Source organism: Tetrao urogallus (assembly GCF_951394365.1).
Source record: "Tetrao urogallus genome assembly, chromosome: 1".
Lineage (NCBI taxonomy): Eukaryota > Metazoa > Chordata > Aves > Galliformes > Phasianidae > Tetrao > Tetrao urogallus.
Genome location: NC_136813.1, coordinates 49,395,249 through 49,412,591, shown reverse-complemented (window position 1 = coordinate 49,412,591; position 17,343 = coordinate 49,395,249). Strand labels below are relative to the sequence as shown.

The window sequence follows — 17,343 nt, the reverse complement described above, 5'->3', positions numbered from 1 at the left end:
GTCTGAGTAGACCCAGTTAGCCAAGCCTACATTTAAAACATACAGACAGCCTAGATTGACAGCTTTTTTCACTCTGCAAGGACGGTTTGCAGAAGGTACTCTGTCAGGATGGCTGTGAGTGTTAGATGATAAAGTGATGGAATTTGGTTGTGATGATCTTTAGTCTTTGCATATTTCTGGAAAAGGGAAACTCAGATCTGATTCAGAGCATGTAGATTTCTCTTGCAGTAGGCCTTGGGGTTTGACTTTGTGAACCACTGGTGCTTTCTGAAAAGCATCTCCAAATATTGCAGCTGTCAGAAATGTGACTTTCCCTGAGGCAAAATAAAGACCTCTTGAGGATGTTGATCAGGGACATGACAGCCACACAAGGTGAACTGCATATGAAGCTTAGAGATTTGTGGCCAGACTTTTTAAGCAGCCAGTGCTGAATGTAGACTGTCAAGAAAACAGAGGATTCCAGCCTCAGGATGCATTGGAAGATCTTAGCATAATACTAGTACCTGGTTAATGTGAACTGTGCTGAAAGAATGAACTACAGTCAGCTTACAAACAAGAAAAGTCAATGACCTAGGAGCAGAGATGCTCCATTTAATGCAGTGACAGGTACAGGGATATGGCTGGGACTGTATGTCCTTGGTCAGGAATACAAAGATAGAAGAGGTATTTGTGGCACCTCTACAATTTTGTTTCAATATTGATGTGCACCCATCAAGAGTGAAAGACAGAGGGTTTGTATCTCCTAAGGAAATGAAAGACAAGATGTGAACTCCAGCAATAAGCCCTGTCTGTCTGCACTGATTAATTGTTAGCTCATTGGCTTTTTCTTGGACTGCTCCTACTTGTTCTTTGCTGAATGAAACAACTTCAAAGAATGTAGATCTCAGCAGTATAGAAATGAATTGGTCTATAGCACTCGGGCCTCAAGGTCAGGCACTGTTCTTTATCCCCCTTTTATTTATCAGTACAACTGTAACCATGAAGATTATTTCTCAGAAAAATAGTTCTGAATAGGTTGTGCATATTGTAATACAATTATTATGTTGGAAAGCACACATCATTGAATTTTGCCTCCCTATGCACAGTGATGTACAGCAAATTTATTATACCTAACATATTTTTCTCAAATAAATTCCAATATATAATTGCAGATGGTATAATGCAAAACATATATCTTGCAAAACAAAGGCAAACTGATAGTTTTAATGGGAATGACTTTTGGAACAGAGCAATTTACTCAAATGATTGAAAAAGGAGAGGGATGGTTATTAGTTTAATTGATCTCTGGGTCTTCTGTCTGAAAAGGAGATGAGATTAGTGAGAGTTACTTGAAAAAACTACGGTTTGTTGTAAATTTTCCCATTCCTTTGAAGAGAGAAATAAAATACAAAATGGTCTTCAGTGCTACTGAACAAAGCTTAGAGACTCTTTGTAGACATCAGACAGATTTTCAGTTAGGAAAGGATGCATGCCAGTGGTGAAGAATAATGTATGTGTATGTGGGTGTTGCAAGCATGATGTTAGTGCATCATCATTTTCCCATTGTAAAAATGCATTGACTGACTTGTGGAAAATAGGCTGTGATTTTTTCCAGTCACCACATTTTCAGTGGATACAGTCAAATGCAAGGTACAAAATTGTTTGAAAAAAGAGAAAATAGCACGATTTCAACACGCTGCCTGAAGCTTGCTGAGCAGAGTCTCAGAATATTTGACAAGCGTGGCTTTTCTCCTACATTAGATCTGCAATTGCATTCTGTGCACCCCATTACATCTGGTAAGGTATCTGTCATTTTCACTGAAGATCTAAGTGGTCAGTATGTATAAGGGAGAAAAATTAGGCAATAGATGAATGGTGCAAAGTCTGCTCATACATCATCTCTATAGATTTGACATGACAGACGTAGAAGATCACAGAACTGAACCCCAAGACTTTGCTCTCTCATACTTGAATAATAAAACACTTCTATGTGTCAGGGCATGAAAAAAGAGGGATGTAACCTAGGAAAACAAGGAAAATGCATTTCTGGAGAATAATGGTCTAAACAGAAAATACAAAAGCCCCTCAAGCAAAGACAGCTCAGTTATCTGTGAAAATGTGGAAAAATAAATTTCACTGATATAGTTTTGAGAGAATATTGGATAAGATTCCTCTTAGAAGAAAAACTTTAGAGTGCAAATGGAATTTCAGTGATTTATTAACCTTTACAGCAAATAAAATATTTCTGAGGGATATGACATACAGCCTCCTCTATTGCAAATGAGTAGTGTGATGAGCTTGTGCCAAGGTGATGTCATTGGATTCTGGCAGGGAATGCAGTTTCCTGACTAACAGAAAAGCTGTGATATTGGAGCAAATGAAAAGGAAATACACCTGAGCCTTTGGTCAGCTTTCAGTGAAAATATTTTCTGTTTCTTTTCTGAGGTAAGGGCTGAGTTTTCTGAAGCTGGCCTTTGATTCCCCAAATGTTTGGCTGATAAACTCATTGATCACTGCTGCCAGAACAAAGTCTCATTGCTCAGGATGTAGACTACTTTCAAAATCCAAGTAACTTCAGGGAAGTTGAAAGTAATAGCGTCTTGAAGGAAATTTTTATAATCCCACAGCAGTGGGCCTGTAAAATAATCTAATTTTGGACTGGCAGGAAGAACATTAACCTTTTATCCTCACAATTTTCCTAGCCATGGCAACTTCCTTTCAAACAATGGAAACTCACCGACTCAGGTAGCCATCTCGCCAGCACCTAACTGGCTGCTGGGAAATCCATGTGGGTGGAAACTCTCAATGCAGAGAACCTGGCAAACTGTTGACTTTCAGTTTTGTTAACTGCAGTGCACTGATGCATATTAAGGAAAACACATTAATTGGTGATTGCTGCCTCAACAGCACCTGCTACTGAATTCAAAGGACCTTATTAATATGGGGTTCAGAGGTGGCGGTGGTCTGTGTACACAGACACACTAAAAATGGAAAGGAGGACGCTGGTATCATTAACTCTGTTTATCTTTATGTCAGAATCCAGACAAAACTCCATCAAACTGAGGTCTGCTAATCAGAGGCTGTCCAATGTAATGATATTTCCCTGGAGAGGATATTAAAGGAGGTTAAATGGATCATTTTCTGTTCACCTCAAACACATTGTGCTGTAGCCTGACCTAAACAGATCAAAACGTGTGTGGATGTTAATATGGGGAATCACAGATAAGCACAGGCAGAGGTTACTGAGTGCACTCTGCTGAGTATTGAGTATTACAGTTACCTCTAATTTTTAGCAGTGTCTGTTTTCCCCAAAGTTCTTGCAACTATTAATTTGAAGTTTGCTAAATGACACTTTTCTCCCATTGTCTTCATTTTAAAAACTTCAGGCTTGTTTAACTAGACAAAGGATTCAAAGGCATCCCAGTGAACTATTGAACGAACAAATGTAATTTCTATTGTCTGGACAATCTCTCTTAAGGCCTGGGCAGAAAAAAAAGTGCTGGATGAGTTTTTTTCTCCTCCTTGTGATAGTAAGCAACAGAGAAGGCGTGACCCACACAGTACCTTTGCCGACACCTGCATGCTGTTTTCTTGCATGTTCATGATGGCTTCAGAAATCTTGACATCAATAGGATCCATGACTGATTCAATGTTGAATGGTCCCTCTAATCTCTCCGCTACCAGAAGCATAGCATCTGTTAAAACACAAAGCAGCCATTCCCTTAAAGAAGAGGTACCTTCAGGTGCCTCAGGCAGACCGAGCGCTCCGGACAGCAGTGTGAGGATGTGTGGCAGTGGGGAACCTGCCTGCAGTGTAGATCCCAGTCAGCAGGAATGTCTCCCCTTTCCACCACCACCATCGAAAGAGGAACAGGGACTGTAAAAGTTAGATTAATAGTAGTTGCCATAGCATTATCGAGCTTGGGGTGCAATTATTTTACACAGCATCACACCACTTGAAGCAGCCAGACCTCTGGAGTGTGCTTATGTGTTCTCTGTCCCAAGAAGTAGCAAGATGATAGAAATGAATCCCTGGCGTATGTTCTTGGGGGCTGTGTGAGATGATGAATACTTTGATATGATATATTATGGTGTTATAATTAAAGCAGCTGTTCTTTCTAACCTTAATGATCTCATTTTCTCTCAATACGTACCACAGATGAATATTGGATTTCTGCCATAGTATATAGGTATAACCATGTTCACCCTGCTGCATTTCAAACTGTAGTTGAGAGGTTTATGCAGGAAAATATACTCTTTGTTTTTTGAAGTTAAAGAAAATTGTTTACTTAGTTTGCTTTTGAGACCCTCTCAAAAACAATTGTAGCTGGGAGAGTTCACTAACAAGTAAAAACAAAGCAACTGAAGTGAAATTAACAACAATAAAAACAGATTTGCCACATCTTATGTCCATTGACACAGACAGCACAGTTTCTGTCATCTGATATACTGCATTTATGCTATGCTTTTGAACATCACATTTTTTTCCTCTCCTATGTAAGCATCTAAGACTTCCAGAATCAACATACATTTAAACCCACAAGCAATAATAACACAATAAACAAAAACCTTTGCATACTCTCTATCTCTCAAACTCAGGCTTCAAAATGTACTAAGCAGGCTTCCTCCTAAAACAGACCTCATTTGTTCTTTGCTGCAGAAAGTACCAGTCCTGCAAAGCTGTGCCAAGAGGCATGGAGCACTCCATCGCTTTGATGGCAGTGCTATCCCTGCACTTGGCTAGAGAGTCCTGGGGCTGCTTTCCTGTTTGCATGTCTGTCTCCTTCCTTCCCACAGAAGCATGCATCTGTGGATGTAGGGAAGAAGATGCTGGTGTCTCACAAGAGTAGCTGAGAAGCAAAAATCTATGCACAGCCTAACCTGAGGGTCACAGCATGTTAATAGTTTATGTGCAATCAGTGAGTGTCTAAATATCCCACTGAAATTGAAATTAGCATTTTTTTACCTAAGCACTTCTGTAATTTCAGGTCTAATACGTCACTGTACTTTCAGGCTAGTAAGAGGGGCATGCCTCTTTTTTGGAGTGGGGTGTTTTACACTTGCCACTAATTGTGAGAAATGGTGAGATGAAAGCAATTCAGTTTCAAACAGAGGTGTTATTTTGACAGCCTGTTATTTTGAAGTGCTTTAGTTTAAACCCTTTTCAATGGGATGCTTATTGAAAACTGCACCTAACTCTGATAGAAGAACCAAAATATTTTATGCACATACAAAGTTATATACTTTCATAGGCACACACACACACATATATATATATACCTGCACATGCATGCATTTTATTTTTCCACAGATGGAAGTATGGTCCAGTGTAAAGGATTTAATTTCCCACAAATTTAGAATGTCTTCTATAAGACATTTATATCTTCGAAATTTACAAGTAATGAGATCAGCCTAAATCCCAGCTGCCACAACTACGAGTAAGCAGTGTTCTGGCAAAAGTGGTGGCTGGATTCTGGAGGCTCTTTGTTTAGTCTTAGGAGTTTATGCATAAAAGAATTGGTGTTATTTATTCATTACAAGAGTAGCTCACAGCTTAATTTAAGGACAGGTAATTCTTTACTCCAACATGGTTTAATTTGGAAACTAACAAGCTGAACAAGCCTGCTTTTGAGCTCAAGTACATGTTTGAGATAAGGGACTTTGTTGAAATAGAGGTCAGTAAATAGGTAACTGTTGGTATGAGAATCCTTCATGAGAACAAGTGGTAGCATTAGTTCACTTACTGTTTGTTCTGATGATAAGGATTGCTAGTTCTGAATTAAGTCTTGAAAAGCAATCTCAACTATGTGACAGAAAAATGCATCAGCCTTGACTGAACAGGAATCACAGTGTCAACTGTCAGAACAGCCTTATCTCAAGCAAAGTGCCATCAACTTCAAAACAAATAGTACTAAAATATATATAAACTAAAATCTATCCTTTGGTTAGACAATTGGTAATTTTAGAAAAAAAACCCACCTTTCAGTACATCAGCTTCCGTTCATAACCTGAGTTTTTGCATTATAATAGCAGCCTTAGTCTTCGTTCTGGGAACGCATAAAGCTGAGGAGTGTAGTTAATTCCTGGCTGTCATAGATCTCTCTGAGCCTTTTGCTGTGTTGAACTTCCTTGTTAGATATATTCTAGTTGCAGAACTGATGGTAGCTTCAAGAGCTTGGGTTCAACTTAATATTAGAGTCAAGTGTATGTTTCAATCACATGGGCTATAGCCCCATGTAAAATAGAAAAGAAGTTCTGAAGGGCTAAGATAAAATGGGTTTATCCTACATTATTTCCAAGGCTGATTCAAGTGGCTATGCTACTTGAAGGCTCATTTTAGGGCCCAGATCAGACTAGAAGCCCTTGTTGATTGCAAAATTTAGGTAAGCTCTTGTATAAACTGAAAAGTGGTGTTTTTGTTTTCAACAAGATGTGTGGGGCCACTGATGATTTAGTGGTGGTTGGACTGATGAGTTACTCCTGCCTCCTTCTGGGAGGAGTACCAGCTCAGCCAAAGCAAAAGACAATGAGTAAATGACATTTCTGTGAACTGCAAAATGATTGTCTCAGTCTTTGTCTGACTGAATTCTTCCTACTACCTTTTCTCTAACCATTATTATCCTTAACATTAAGTCAAACCTATCTGGGTGATATCTGACAGACCTTGATTGAAAGAAGCTTTGAAGAGCGAGGAAATCATATTATTTGGGAGCGTGTGAGCCTTTTGGAAACAGAATCACTACGGCAGTAGCCTCTCTCTTCTGAATTTTTGAGCTAGCTCTCCAACTAAGATTCAGGCTGAATTTTCTTAACATTGATCTCTAGGAAAAAACTGTGTGTTTTCTTTAGATGAATTCCTCATTTGGAAAATATTCCCTCAACTCATTAGGTTTTATCGTCTTATTTGCTAGCCACAACCCTAAATCTATTACTACACCATTCTATTCACTTGCATAATTCTGTATGAATACATACAATGTACATGCACAACATATTCTATGCAATTTAATTAAATAGAACCTGTTAGATTGAATTAAAGAAAATCAAATGAAATTTAATCATCTCAGAGTTATAAGAAGTCATTCAAAATGGTGTTATGATTCTTCACAGTTCATAGCTCATCGAGTCTATAATCATGTAACAATATATATACAGTGTTCTGTCCCAAGTCTGTTTTTACTCCTAAAATTATTGTATTATTATAGGAGAAGATGAAATGCTTTCAAAATGAAGTTAGGAAAATCAATATGTCTTGTTTTAAAATCTTAATTGTCAAGAACCAACCCTTGAATTCAAATAAAGCATAATTTGGTTCAGTAGGACTGGTAAGTATGGGTTGAATAATTTCTCACTCAGCTCAGTTATTAGTGAGAGCTTAATTACAGTTTGTGTAATAAATGAAAAATGATATATTAATTGACTGTTTTTTTGTTGATAAACTCAGACAGTGTTGTATAATTATCTCTATTCTCTGATTTTACCTTCTTTCCATTTTTTTCAAAATCTGCATTGCTTGGGCTAAGTGTGGTTTCCTTCTCTATATACTACAGTGCTTGACAAAAAGCTGGCATCTATCTGCAGTCATTCAAGAATTCAGTTTAAGTTAATTCAGTCTTGCTTTGCAGGCTTGTTAGCAACTTGGAAACAGCCCCCCCAACTAATTGCTCACTGACGGACATGGGCTTGCAAAAGAGCCCTGAGAAGGCACAGACCATATGGCACATAAAGTCACTGTGACACAGAATCTCCTGCTAGGTGCATGCCACTGAAAACAGGAGTGGACACCTCCCTGATACAGTGAAAAAAGCCAAGTACTGGAATCTTGGAGTATGGTGTCTGGGACCCCAGAAATGTCTCTGCTGGCTGAATACAGCAGCTTAAAATGCATTTGTACTATCTTATCTATGCAAACAAATAACATATGTTTATGACAATCGGCCTTAGAAGTACATTGCTTCATTCTAACCAATACATGAGATTTGAAAGATATTTTCTTTTTACTTTTCAAATTAAAAAAAAAAAAAAATCAGATTTTTTAAAAGTAGTTTATAAGTGATGTTTTAATGAGAAGAACAAAACACAGCTGATCACTATGCTGTCATTTACTGTTTAAGTATGCAGAAGGACACGTTTGATGAGGTTTAATGAACCTTGAACATGTCTGGGCAAAACAATAGATAGAAAATAAATACAGAAGAATCTGCCTCTGTTTCCTATGAGCTGCATCAAGACAATGTCTTTTTGACTTATTTTGATACCAAAAGTGCTATCTTCCTGTTTATGTTACATTTTATAGAACCATAGAATAATGGAATCACAGAATCATAGAATGGCCTGGGTTGAAAAGGACCACAATGATCATCCAGTTTCAACCCCCCTGCTATGTACAGGGTCGCCAACCATCAGACCAGGCTGCCTAGAGCCACATCCAGCCTGGCCTTGAATGCCTCCAGGGATGGGGCATCCACAGCCTCCTTGGGCAATCTGTTGCAGATTGAAACAAAAAGAAAAGAGAAGAACACACTGATTTATGAGAAATCTGACAATTTTTGTGGCCTGAATTATTTGGCTATAATTTCATTTTTTCCTTTCATGCACATCTCTGTTGTCCTACTCTTAAATTATCAGTGAGATCTCACCAGTGGCTGAGCTTTCCTCAGAGGAATCCAGAGAAGCATCTGTGGATGAATGCTTTAAAAACAAAATCATTAAATTACTGAATTTCACATCCATCATGAAATTTTAAGGTATATTTTGTTTCAAGGAAAAAGGGGAGAGAAACCTCGTCTGAAATTTCTTTTTGGGAGGTTTCTATTTTTTTGTAAATTTGATCTAACATTTACCAAGGAATGTGAAGTTCTTGTTCATACCATTCTTTGTGAAAAAACGTAAAGAGTAACTTTATTTGGGAAGCTTCAAAGGGTTTGTCTATGCACAAGCCAGTGGACTGCAAGAGATTACTCGAAAACGGAAGAGCACCTTATTGTGGTTTACCATGACCTTAGGCATTGCAATTGCAGTTCAGAAAAAGGATGTAACCATAATAAGCTAGACTACTAAGCACTGCTCATTCAGTACTTTACCAACATTCTGACCAAGGGTAGAGAGAAGCAGGAGTCTGGGTAGTATTTACTGCATCATGTAGGTAAAACTCACTGAATTTTCTATTGTGACACTAAATATAAATAATGCCCATAAAGTCTTTGGAGCAGTGGATGGTAAATTAATGAAGCAAAATAAAAAAAGAAAAATTGAGAAGTGAATTGTAGGCACACACTGACTTCTTGGAAATATAATAACAGCAGAAAGACATCTGTGTAATTCTCTGCCAAAACTTTTACAGCTAGATTATGATTTACTAAAGAAATTCAAAAACAGGAAAGTAAAACTCCACCTCATGTTTAATGAGGTGGTAAGAAATCTTTTCTCAGAAAACCAGTATAAAACGCAGAAGTGATGCCAATACTGGTGTTTTTCTTAGGGTCTACCTTACCTTTTTTCACATTACTCTTCATATGAGAACACTGTACTATTCTATTCTGATGAGACTTAATTGACAGATTTCCCCCTGCAACTGTCATTAAGCTCCACACATTATTAACATAATAGCATTAAAATCCTCAGTCTTCCTTTGAAGCTTTCCTGTTTTTTTTTTTTTTTTTTTTTTTTTTTTTTTAAGGAGGTGGGAGTTACTTTTCTTAAAATTCATGTTTCATTTATATAAAGGGAATCTCAGTGTTTTCTATTTGGATATTCACTTACCAACATCAAAGTAAGATTATTTACTAAGGTAGATCTGTATTTAATTACAAAGGCAAACTGAGAAAAATATGTTTAGCTCATCAGACCTTATTAATTATTATAGAGTCATAGAATCATAAAATTATAGAATCACAAGGCTGGAAAGGACCTACAAGATCATCTAGTCCAACCTTCCCCTCATCACCATTGCCACCGCAAGCACTAAACCATATCTTGCAGCTCCTCATCCAGACACCTCTTGAACACTGCCAGGGAAGGCGACTCCACCACCTCCCTGGGCAAATGGTTATCAATATTTACTTTCAGTTGCAGGTTTCATATTACGTTTTTGATATATATTGCCAGCTATGTGGCCATTTTGATTCATGGCAAGACCACTTATTGATCTCACAAGAAAGAAAAAATTGCCCATGTTACCAATGAGCTAACTTTTCCCTTACCCAATAATAGCGGAGAATTTCTTATCACTTCCACCAGGTTGTTCTCTAACATTCTCTTTTATTTATAACAGCTCAAAAAATCACTTTCATATCATGTACAGTGTATGCATGCAAAATATATTGGCAGGCGGTTGTGATCTTATCGTTGCTGATAGCAACAAAATGAATTTTGTAGGTTGAACAGTAGGTTCCCTAAATTTTTTCAGCATTCTGTATAACATAGACATTTCCTCCACGTACTGAAAAAAATAACCATATTAAAATCATTTTTCTTCTTTGTCTTTCTATAACTTCAAGTGATTCTAAATAATTGAATATACTGTTGTCAGATGATGTCTTGTTTTTTTTCACATGTGCAGAAAGAAAGGAGCAAAAACCAGGCAAAATGATAATCTACTTTTATGATTCTGCTACCCTATGGGAGCTGAATGCGAGATGTTCTGAAGCAGACTTCAAGCAAATGTTACTGCCAAATATTTCTGAGAGTTCTGTCTGAATGTCTGACATAAATCAATGAATAAAATGCAGCACATTTATAAAATATTTGTCTTATTGCTTTTTCCTTATGCCAAGAGATGTTTAAATAGTCCCATCATCAGCTACAGAAAATGTAGTTAGTAAATAAAATAGCTCTTATTGATACATGCCCATATGCTTCCTGCTATAGCCTGTTCATTTAATTGAATTAATATATACTCATCTGTGTAATTCTTTTAAGATAAGTCTTTTGGGACATTTTAAAAACATGCATCTTTCTCACTCTCCTTTGATGAGAGGTGCTCAAATGGTTGAAGACTAACATCTCTTATTCAGTATCTTCATTCAGTAGTAAAACTCTCCTGAATATAAATGTTCATGGAATGTTGGTAGGATCACAGACAGTAGAGCCTCAAAGATCTTTTTAGCCATTCCACTGCTAACACTGAAAGTCTACCAGCACTCTTTTACAGTTATTTCATTGTCTATTCTACCTCACTGGAATATTTTTCAAGTCATGTGTTGTATGTCTTTTTTGCTGTTTAATTTCACTGAATTATTACTATAAGCTATCTTAAACAGTATGACTTTTATATATTCTTCAGACACTTGCGGACATTTATCATACTCTCATTCAGTTTGGGCTGTATCACACTTTCCATGCTTGCCTTTCTTTTCTTCTTTTTTTTTAAAAAAACTTTTTTTTTTTATCATTTATTTGAGTGATTTCCTTGGGTCTTTTGCTGTTTTCTTTATTTATCTTTAAAAGAATTTACTGGTATTGTGTTGTCCAGAATGAATCAAGCCTTTAAATTAGGATTTAATCTGTGTTGTTTTGCAGAGACCATGTTTGGCCCAAATCCCTAACTCAGAAAATTGCCTTGAACCTGTTGTTTCATCTGATTTCCTTATCTTCTTCATCACAACTGATTTATAATTCAGATTTTCCATGTCAAATGTCTTCTCATATTCCAAATTTACTGTGATTATACTCTCTGCACTGATTTTCATTCTATACCCTACTTATATTCCTAAATTTTGTGCAGTAAAATTAAGTTTTTCCAAACTTAACAGAATTTACTCTTTTGAAAATATAATAAATAAGTTATCTACTATGTCTTCTTGAGAAATGATACTTTTCCATTTTTTAAAGCAACTTATTTTAAGAAACTGGTTATTTCAAGAATAACTTCACCTTTTACCAGCATCTAGTCTATACATAATAATTCTAGGAATAGCCATGGTGGCCTCTATATTGTTTTTAAAAAACTCACTTAAATGTAACAAATTTGCCATTCTTATTTTCCATTCACTACCTTTCTATAGTCTCTACTGTGGAATGCAGAGGATCTTAAATGCTGCCTCAAGATAATCAAATGTTTTCTAGCCCTTCAGAGAAATGTTGAGGGCCACATAGATGGTGAAAGATTTGGAAAACCTGACAGAGAAAGGCCAAATGAACTAGTTTTGCTTAGGCTACAAAGCACACACTCAAAGGGGATCTCATCACAGTCTTAAGTGCCTAAAAGGTAGATACTCTGAAGATTGGGGACATTGATGTGGAGTGAAAATACAAGATGCACATCTATTCACCATGTGAGAAATTAAACACCTGAGAATCTCTTCAGATCCCTCTATGACCCAGAATTTTTCTGTGATTGTATGGCTGGGCTTCCGTTCACTTCTGGTATCTAGAAGTTAAGATTATAGCCTAAATTGGTGGTAGAAAGCTTAGAACGGCACAAATTTTGCTCCAAAGGCTTTTTAATGGATTACACAAGACTCACTGCTTAAGATTTTGCTGCTGTAACCAGCTCATAAATTATATGTAATCTGGAAATGGGAGTAAATTGTTAGGTGCACTAGTTTTACTATTCAGGATAGGAAAGATAAACACTGTTGCAGAAAATCCAAGAAGCATCTTGTGGTTCTGTGTGTCTGAGGAGTAAAATGATATCAAGTGATGGTGTTTTATAAGAAAAATAAGTAAATTCTAATGTATTTTAGGCAACAATGGACTCTGAAATGAGTATTATCACTCAAAAAACAGCTTGTTGATTGGAGCTAGATCATTCTACTATAGCCTGAACAATTGTCAAAATCAAAATCCCAAAAAAGCCACTCCAAAAACCAAACTACAAACAAACCCCAAGCTAAATATTGGGAACAACTCAGGCAGGAACAAAGCACCAAAGAAAAAAGTTAATGCTTATTTTCTAAATATACACTGAAATAACAACTGGATACAGCAGTTGTTTTATATTACTTTATATTAAATTATATTTTTTATATTATGTTTTATATTAAATTATAAATGTAAGCTTTCAAAAAACATCCAATTTGTAACCTAACATTCTACTATCTCAAAAAGATTGTCAAACAGTGTGTGGCAGGGGGAGGGTGACTTGGTGTTGAGGTTCTGTTCCAGTACAGGAATAAGGAAGCGGAATATGAAACTAGAGTCACGTTTTATTCATTTCTTTACTCCTTGCTAATCCCAAGACTATGTGACAGATTCCTTAGGGTTCTCACAACTCTCAGAGAACATCTGGATGCTTCTCAGCTCTTTTGGTAAACTCAGCCTTTTGTTCTTCCGAACAAAAGACTTTTTTCTCCTGTTTTATGTAGGAAACCACAATAGTCATTAAGATCTGAAATAACATTTTGCAGATACCAATGCCAGATTTTTGAATAGATATCCCATGAATAATATCTTTCCTGCTACTTTGTCACTGAGCTGACTTAATGCTTTTCCTTGCCATAAATAATCAACCCATGGCCAGCCCTGCTGGAAGGTATCCATCCCATACTATGGCTCTTAGGGAAGTGTCACACACACTTGCACAGACAAAATTGATTTTTGTCTTTCATTCTATTGATTAATATGGAAATGTGCTGCAATTATCTCATTGCCTTTAAAAGCCTGCCACTATGCTGAGAATTTTTAGATGCCTAACATCATTTTCTCTCAATAAGGCCCAATGAAGCAAATAAAATGTTATTTCCCTTGCCCTCCAGATAAATGTTTGAATCTCAAAAGATTGTGTACATCAAGGTTGTCTCAAATCAATACAGCCAGTATGACTTATCCTTTATTGTTTCAACATTCTTCTTGAAAGGAAAAAACAAGTTTGTACGTTGCCTAGCTGCACAAAGTGTATTACTGGGATGAAACAGAACTGATCAATAGGATAGGGGCAATGCTGTAAAATTCTGCACTTGAGCTCCTTAACTCTTCTAAATTATCTCTGTTCTGTTCTTTTAAATGACTGGGAGATCAAGAGTAAAAATATTCATGCAGTCTAGGGAAGGTCGAAGTAATATAAAAATCTAATGTTCATTGCACAAGGCCACTTGACTGATATGTTGTAATCAGCATAAATATTTAACAACACACAGGTGAAGTTGGCCAAAAAGTAAAAGATCGGTTCCCACTAAAATTTTCACAGCAGGAAAAGAATTGTTTTAACTGAGGGTGAAAAATTTAAAAATGGAGCATTCTTCACAGAAAGATTGCTGGCTGGCTGCACATTGGCAAGGCTTCCAGGCCAGCAGCCAGGGAACCATCGTATTAATACTCCCTTAAGTACTCATCATTTTCCAACAGGAAAAATTATCTGATCAACCTGTTTCATACAAGAGAGATTTCTGAATATCAATATGTTATATTTCCCTAGAAGGCTGTTGAATGTCAGAAAACCTGACAGGGGGATCAGGGAGGTATGGGGATGTTTTTGGATCAATTATCCATAACTTTGAGTTTTAAACCGTTTCTACTATATTAAGCACTTAGGAAAATAGTCCTTTGATTCCCTATATGCTAAATAAAGAAATGAAGCCATCTCTGGAGACTTCTGGAGGGAGATCCCACCCACATTCTTTTAGTTAAGGATTGAGATGCAGGTGCTAACTTATTGCAAAAGCATTCACACTGGATTCCCTCTTCAGTGGCCTCCCGATGTGTGTCACTTTTGCATATTTGCATTTGAGCCACTGCACAGCTCTGTCCCACCTTTAGCAGTTCCTTTCCTTTAGGAGGAAGTTTTTCACACAGAGGGTGGTGACGCACTGGAACAGGTTGCCCAAGGAGGCTGTGGATTCTCCATCCCTGGAGGCATTCAAGGCCAGGCTGGATGTGGTTCTGGGCAGCCTGGTCTGGTGGTTGGTGACCCTGCAAATAGCAGGGGAGTTGAAACTCAATTGTGGATCACTGTGGTCCTTTTCAACCCAGGCCATTCTATGATTCTATGAAATAAGGGTCTGCCATGATGCTGGAATCTCTAACCAAAGTCAAATCTATTACAGTGAAGTGAAGTATTGGCAAAATGATTCTATGATTCTATGATTCATCTTCCTCTCTCATCTGAGCTCCTCCTCTCATGCTGAACTGTGCTCAAGGACAGTTTTCATGCAGTTCTTAAGCTCAACTCACATTCACTTAACTTGACTCCTCTACTTACCAACACATGTTGGTAAAATTCTGCTATAATCAATGTAGCATCCCAGTGTGTTTGGGATACAAACTCTGATTTCATTGCAGCTGTTCTAGATTCATGCAGGTATAAGTGTGAATAGGACACAGATGCACTATTACAAAAAGCAAGAACAAATATTACAGTATACCCTATGCTAATTTGCTATCAAAAATAATAAATGTCAAATTTCCTGAACATAAAGCTATGTAAAAATGTCTTTAAATGTTAAACTTTTTAATCATGATAACAACATTATTATTAATACTTAAATCTGCCAAGCCAATGTGATATAATCTGAGGCCTTCTAAAGTTACAAATCATCTTTTCAGTAACTTGCTTTGGAGGCAGTTACTTATTCCTATTCTCATTTTTCACAGAAAAGAACCATTTTTGTTTCCCCTTGGCTCAATGTGGCAGCAAATGAATAACTGTTATTCCCCATGCTGTATTAATGTCTGTGGACAGTACTGGAACAGAAATAGTTAAGCATTGTCATGACAGGATGAGGTAGTAATTAAGCTTATATTTTTCCTGATATTTTTCCTATTCAACAAAATAAGCCATGTTAGTTTTGGCTTCATTCAAAACATGGGGGAGATAAAACAATGGCTGTCATATGGAATACGACAGCATTTAAAGGGGAATTCTTTTTCATGTTTCCAAAAGAGAACATAAGTGAGAAAACAAAAAGCCAGCAAACAGTGTTCTAAAAATTGATTTAGCAATATTTAATTGTCTAAAATGATCCTTAAAGTCGTCATATATTTTTTCAAGCAGAAAGATGGGAAAAAAAAATGACATCATCTGATATTGGTGTACTGTACCAGATACTGAATCCTGTCTGCTGGGATGGGAAATCTTTACACAGGCCACTAGCACTGCTGACAGTCAATTAACTAAAAAAGCGTCTCATAAGAATTGTCAACTGGGTTCTCTTTCAGTAAATGTAAAATTTAAGACATTTTATGTCCTCATTGTTTCCCACAATCTCTGTCAGGAAACACAACAGTTAATAACGTACGTAGGCTGCTCCAAAAGTGACGCCTCCTATTTCGTTCTGTGAAAACTACAACGGATATAAATAGCAGAAGAGCACTATTTGATGAAGCAAATTCTAAGCTATAAATCTGACAACATCTTTAGCTGTTCATTTTTGCCAGAGATGAACAAGAGCCTGCATTCTATGCTCATAAAAATCTGCACCAGTGAAGGAGAACTACTGCTGCTGAAAAGTACCACCCACCACCTCACTGTGTTCACATCCACAGTTTGGTCTCCATAAATGTTCAGCAAGTGTTGATGAACATCAGTGGATGCCATTTTTTTTTTTTCAAATAGAGAAATCCAGTGACATTTTTTCTTTATATATACTTCTGTGTCACACACCATTCAGTCAGACTGCCCCTCTGCTGCCATCTGTCACAGAGAAACAAAATGTAATGGAATACTGGCAGGGTGGTTCAGCCTTTATTGCCACACCTCCAACATCTGCTTCTGCTGTCCTGTGCTAACAATAATAAAATAGGAGGCATTACATTTGGAGCAGCCCCTATACACAATGATGATTTAAATGATAATATTATGATCCTCCCCCACTCAGAAAGGAGTAGTAGGCTTAGAAAATTCTTGTAGCAGCCTAGGAACAGCCTTTTTTTCCCTAAAGCAGAGAGATACCATTCATATTTTCTTTTAGGAAAGTAGGTTAGACCTGCTGTTTCAAAAATGATTTGCACAGGTAGAAGTGGAAGCACTCTATCCTTAAGTGGTAATCTTCCAAATGGAGTAGAAATATTTATTTCTATTACTTCAAACATTCATATATTCATATTTACAAAAAAATAACAGACACTATATTGAACTCACCCCTTGCATAATGCTTTTTATTTCTTTATTTTTTTCTGCAAATATTTGTGAACTTGCTTGTATTTAAACTTGTTAGTTTAAATAAATCTGTGGAGGAGTTTTTATTCATGAAGAAATTATTGTGTCTGTATTCCAGGTGTGTTTGTTCATCTTTGTCACATATCCCAGACCACAATTGCTTGAGAGTGTACAAGGAGAAGTTTAACAAAAACATCAATCAATAAAATGTAAAAAGATAATATATGAAAAGGCAGATCTTATTTTTCTCTTTCCTGTGATAAGAAGGAATCTCACTAATTTAAAATAAGGGAGATGATGACATGGAAAAATTGTCATATTTTTGCATA

General features: G+C 36.8%; 1 protein-coding gene across 1 annotated transcript in view; it reads right to left on the bottom strand.

Moving 5' to 3' along the window:
* GPC6 (glypican 6) overlaps window positions 1–17,343 on the bottom strand; it is a gene marked incomplete at both ends in the record, with an annotated part of 726,193 nt that overhangs the window by 64,182 nt on the left and 644,668 nt on the right. Inside the window, one exon of the mRNA XM_079536577.1 lies at window positions 3,544–3,674. Coding sequence (XP_079392703.1) covers window positions 3,544–3,674 — 131 coding nt within the window. The remainder of the gene's footprint in view (window positions 1–3,543; window positions 3,675–17,343) is intronic.